Genomic DNA, 5,891 nt, shown 5'->3' with positions numbered 1-5,891 from the left:
CATGGCAGGGGAGTTGGAACTGGATGATCTTTAAGTTGCCCTCCACACTTGGAGATCAATCATCAGCTTGTTCACTCTGCAAACAAACTGCATCCATTTTGTATCAGTTTCTAGTCTTCTGCAGAACTGTGTGGTGCAGATGGCTTAGCCTACAGCAAGAGCTTAGGGAAATAAAATGATTCAAGTAAAAGGAGTTAGGCATTTGAGAAGAGAATGCTCAATTCTAAATTATGCTCTGAAAATCCTGGTTTCTTGTGGTCTCTTAAACATTTCTGCTGGAAGGGGGCCTTGTTTTATACAGTCTGCCCTCTAAAAATAAACCAGCAGTCACTGTTGCTGGAAGCTAGGAAAAGGACCTCTTGATTTTCTTAAAAAAAGAATGTGTGGGGTATTTGCATTTTTCCACCTATTTTATCTAACATTCTTTCTGCATGATGTTGGGGAGCTGAAATACCACTTACACAATTCCAGGGAATAACTTCTGAAGAAAACTAATTATACTATTTCCCACAGCAATGCTTAATATGCAAAGATTGCTTCTAAATCTGCTTTTCAGGTCATCCTTCTTTTCTTCACACTTCACCATTTTGACTTTCAATGAGGTAATTTCACCCTTAAGCTCATTAGTTTCCATAGGAAATGAATTATAAAAAATGCTAAGTCTGCCATAGGAAGTTTAACATCAAAGACATTTCTAGACAGAGCATGAATATATGTTGAAGCTATATTTGGTCTCTATTGGGTATTCTTTTCAGTTGCTTGCTTTCCTTAGGTAAGTGTTGGCTTAGGATTTATCTGGGTTGTTTTTTTTTCCCCCCTTGCAATTCAATTTAGTCTTTAATTGTTTAGAATAAAATCTAGTAACTGAACAGACTGTGTGAGTCAAATGTGCTTTGTTATGGCTCAATGGGGGAAAAAAACCCCAAACAGCTCTGAGTAGGATGCTTTGTAGCCAAATGCTCTTAAAGGAAAGTTGGATTTCTGAAAGGAAACCTCAGTTCATCTTTCTGCTGAGAAGTTATAAATGGATTTTTCTTGCTGAATGCTACTCTGAATCCTCCAAGTTTGGATGCATTAGCTGCATGGTAAATTGGATTGTTTTCCCACGGAGCCTCTATTCTCAACCACTTTAACTACCTGGCAGGAAGAAACTTCGTGCACAGGATTCCTCTCAGCTTGCATGGCTTCAGGCTTTTATTTTGAATCTGTTTCCACAATGAAAAAGTAGGGAATGCCTACATATCTTTGTCTTATTCAATCTGCCCAACACACACTGGCTGAAGGAATTACCTGATATATTCCAGAATAATTACTTTTTTTTTTATGAACAATATTCAAATCCAGCTTCACTGAAAAGAATAATTCTACTTCTTAGCTCCATAATATTTTTAGACTTCTTTTTTCTTTTCCCCCTATGCAATTGTGATTGAAATAATTTTCCTCCTCTTCAACAAGTGTTTAGCATCTTTATGTCATTTGCTGCTTAGTTACAGTATGCAAAACAGCCCAGTTTAAAGTGACTGCATTACCACAAAGGTAACACTGAAGCCTGAGCCCATGCACAGGTTTTTCTGACATTAAAAACTGGCAGTGTAACTCTCAGAAGTAATGGAGCTATTAGAGCAAAATAAATGCCATAAGTAATGCTATTTAAAACCTAATCCTAGTCAATATTTACAGCTGAGAGTATTAGAGCATTCTATTCCTCCTGGAGCTTTCAGAATTTCTGAAGTTTTGTGCTAGGGCTTTGAAGAGGATGGGTGGAAGCTGTGTCCCTGTGAGGGGTGGGGAAAAGAAAGAGGAGCATTTCAAAACAGTTATTTTAGCTGCAAGAGGAAGAAAATACTTTGTAAGTTCTTTTGAAGGTACAAAATAGAACACAAATACCTCTTTAGCAGTTAATTTTAGTGATCTGCCTGGAAAAAGAAATAAAAAGGCACTTCAAAAGGCATGTCAGGAAATTAAGATGAAGGCTCCCATATGTTGTACTTCTGGCTCTTCAGGACTGGCAGAGAACAAGGGGATGTTCACACACCAGTTAGGTGTCAGGCTTCGGTATATTAGAGATTTGTAGAGTGGTTTGGCTTGGAAAGGAACTTAAAGATCATCCACTTCCAAACCCCTGCTATGGGCAGGGACACCTTCCACTAGATCAGATTGCTCAGAAGCTTGGTTCAATCTGTCCTTCTACGCTTTCAGGCAGGGGGCATCCACAACCTCCCTGGGCAACTTGTTCCAGTGTCTCTTCCCCTCCCACTGTGAAGAATTTCTTCCTACTCTACAGTCTGTTTCTCCCCTATCTGAGGATCTCACGTTACCAAGGTTTGTTTGGCCACACTTCATGGGGTCTGCAGCTATCACATCTTCTCAGTGGGGAACTGAGATAAGCAGCCCTGCTTGCTGTCGCTGTCCAAGAGGAGACCCTCTCTCAACTTGCAGATGTGTCTAGTCTGTGCTCAATGCAGGACACCTGATTCAGGGTCTGTATGATTGCCTGCTCTGGCAGCTCATGGCCAGTGGTGGAAGAGGTGCAGTGTGAAGTGAAGCAACACATGAAAGGAGATCCAAACCCCACAGAAACCAGCCTTTGGCAGCAATCTTCACAGGGTTAGACAAGTCTGTTCCAGGTTACAAAGACAGGTAGTAAAGGAAGTCAGTGCAAACAGGGTCTAATCCTGCTGACTGAGTGATACAGCAGCTTTTAATGCAATTCTCATTGCAGCAGCTGCTAGGGAGATTGCTGTACTGCTGCACACCACCCAGTTTCTGGTGCTCCGCGGCAATGCCCATGCAACTTAGTGCTTCAGCAAAACCATAGAAGTGTCATTAAGTTGTAGAAAATGAATAGTTAGACACACTTTTATTGAAAAAGCCACTTTTTTTCCAGCCCTTCAAGTGTGGCTCTTGGCAACATCTGAACACAAGAACTTTTCAAAAGTAGATTTTAGTATTTCAGTCTTTAGAGATGTAATAACAGAACATTGACTCTGAGTTACAATGTATATGAATTTAATGCAGTGGAAGTTGTTATGGGAGTATTGAAGACTTAAGTAATAAATTTTCTTGAATATATTAACTCTTCCCTTTGAATTGTGTAGCATTAATTAAAAAACAAAACAAAACAAACAATCTAAAACCAAAAACCCCCAAACAAAAAAACCCCAACAAACCAACCAAAACAGCAACAAAAAGAATCCTAACTTGGAGCCAGACCTCTCTGCTTCAAAATTGTTCAGCAGAGCCCGGTAATGACAAAAGCAGAGACTTGTTTGCTGTTCGTGTTTGAGTCAGCTGCTAAAGGGCATAGATGGTTTTGCTTCCACCGCTACCAGACACAAGGCTTCTGTCTCTGCAGACACAAACACACACACATGAAGTATAAGGCAAAACCTATAATCTTGTATTACGTATCTCAGGCATTAATAGGTGGGAAATGGAAGCTGTAATAGCAGTGTGGAATCATAAGTTAAATATTTCAGGAGTTGGACTTAAATGCCTTCACAGAGAAGGATTAAGAGAACTCCATGCATGCTGTAGCTAGGGTAGCGGAAGGAAGACGTGTATGGGAGGTTTCTCTCTGACACCTGTTTTATGACATACTAGTGTTTTAAAACAATGTGCTGTGTCAGCTGCAAAATACTACTTCACAGGGAGTTTCTTTCATTTAAGAAAGTAAAAAAATAATTCGAAGTTCTGGGCTGCTGAGTCTCTTGCAGACAGGGAAATACCACCAGGAGGCAATTAAAATACTGATCTGGGGCTATTAAAAACAATAGGGCTAGCAGGCTTCCCTTTGGTTCAGTGCTCCATTGAATGCCCTGGATCTGTAATCAGGGAGGCACAGCCACTTAGCAGCTCATTTCTAAAGAAAGTGAGCACTGGAGGTTTGCTCCACTTCATTTTGTCTTGTAAGTCTTGCCTGCTAAAGGAAGGGAAATGGTTCTCTAGTCAGTGTGCGTTACCAGCAATAAATAGCTGGTGGATATAGGATCAGAGCAGCTGCAAATATCCAAGTATTGGATGCTGAAGACTATTCTTAGTATTTCAGTATTTTGTACACATGTTCCTGTTGCCATGAGGAGTTATTTAAAAATGCAGTGGACTGAGGTGTGCTAAGCCTATGTAGATCTAACAAAGACAAAGCTACATCAGACTTTCATAGAACCAGGATCCAGCACTGGTTTGCTGGGCTTGTCTGTGCACTTAAAAATATGAGGATATGAGATAATCATAATCTGTAATGCTAGAGATGCTAATGGTTGGTAAAGTTGGTGCTAGAGTGCAGAAGTTATGAAATGCTTAAAAAGAAGCTTACAGAACTGTATGCAAACATGCACGATTGAATTCTTACCCTTGGCGTGGCAAGGCTTGGATTGTACAGGCATAGCTATAAACAGAGTTTCTCTCATAGCTCTCAACAGAAAGACTCAAGTGATACCACACTGGCAAGAGGACTGATTTACACTTCAGACATAAACCACAAGGTAACCATCTCAGATGACTTCCAATTCTTTAGCCAGGAAAGGTTTTCTGCAGTCTGAGGTACCTTTTCAGAGGATGTTGTCTTGTATAAACCACATCAAAATTTCATGCAGAGGAATAGAGGTGACACTAGTGAGCACAAATGAAGATGGCATTTGTGCTATGCATCTTCATAGGGTGGAAAGCAAAGACTGCTTGTAACACAGTTTTGTCCATCTGTGGCTGCCACACTCAGCTGCTTGGCACAGCTTCCACTCTGATCACATCCCTGGTGCCTCTGTTGGCATCACTGCACTGAAGCTTGGCATGGTGTAGAAGCAGCTAGGGAACCACAGTTCTGTGAGGTCTCAGTAGTGTTAGCATCTACAACTGAGGAGCTCTGCTGGTCCCTGGAAGAGTTAGAGGCCTTCATGTGACCCATGTATAAAGCAGGGGATTTTACCCAGAGTGGAATATTTGATGTGAAATCAGCAGAACTGCTCCCCTCAACAGTCAGAACCACTGGCTGTTTATCTGGCACAGCTGGAGCATACATAGCATTTTGCTCTGGCAGGTGATCTCCACAGTGACTAAGATGTTCTGCTAGGACCAGAGGCTGCTGATCATCCCCTTCTTCAGAAATAACAAAAACTGGCTTGTTTTTATCTGCTTCTGCCATAAGCTCCTTTGTTTTTGACCCATTGACCAAGTTGATTTTCAGCGGGTTGGAGCTCTCTAGAAGGTTTTTGGGGCTTTGGCTGTTAACTGGAGATGCTGCTCCTAGATGTCTTGAAGGATCCAAGGACCTCACATGTTTGCTGTCAGGAGAACAGGCTGAAAATCCAAAATAAGGATTTCCAAACCTGGATTTCTTCAAATTGCAGGAGCTTAGCTTCCGCTGCCTTTGTGCAGACAGCGTGAGGGGGTATGAGGCATTACTGACAGATGAATCAGAGTAAACTGTCTTGGATGCTCCTTCTATCTCAGTGGCTGAGATAACCTTTCTGGTTGGGACACCTTGGGATCTTGCAGCTGTAGGAAAACCCTGCCAAAAGAATAACAATAATAATGAATAATAATAATTTAAAAAATACAGTAGTAGTAATACTAATAGATGCCATGAAAAGCCCCATGAGGAGAGGCTGAGGGAGCTGGGATTGTTTAGCCTGGAGAAGAGGAGGCTCAGGGGTGACCTCACTGCCCTCTACAACTACCTGAAAGGTGGTTGTAGCCAGGAAGGGGTTGGTCTCTTCTCCCAGGCAACCAGCACCAGAACAAGGGGACACAGTCTCAAGCTGCGCCAGGGGAGGTTTAGACTCGAGGTGAGGAGGAAGTTCTTCACCGAGCGAGTCATTCGGCATTGGAATGGGCTGCCCAGGGAGGTGGTGGAGTCACCGTCCCTGGAGGTGTTCAAGAGGGGATTGGACATG

General features: G+C 42.0%; 1 protein-coding gene across 3 annotated transcripts in view; it reads right to left on the bottom strand.

Annotated features, from left to right (window-relative positions):
• Positions 1–2,831: 2,831 nt before the first annotated feature.
• The window catches only part of LOC137450606 (uncharacterized), a 34,855-nt gene continuing 31,795 nt past the window's right edge, over positions 2,832–5,891 (bottom strand). For all 3 annotated transcript variants that reach the window (XM_068157340.1, XM_068157342.1, XM_068157341.1), the window contains exon 7: positions 2,832–5,506. In XM_068157340.1, the coding sequence (XP_068013441.1) occupies positions 4,769–5,506 (738 nt within the window). In that variant the 3' untranslated portion in view covers positions 2,832–4,768. The remainder of the gene's footprint in view (positions 5,507–5,891) is intronic.

Source organism: Melanerpes formicivorus, unplaced genomic scaffold, assembly GCF_026170545.1.
Source record: "Melanerpes formicivorus ecotype bairdi unplaced genomic scaffold, bMelFor1.0.p_v2 SCAF_36, whole genome shotgun sequence".
NCBI classification, from domain to species: domain Eukaryota; kingdom Metazoa; phylum Chordata; class Aves; order Piciformes; family Picidae; genus Melanerpes; species Melanerpes formicivorus.
Note: the sequence above shows the minus strand (reverse complement) of the source record. Positions and strands in the feature narration are given on the sequence as shown.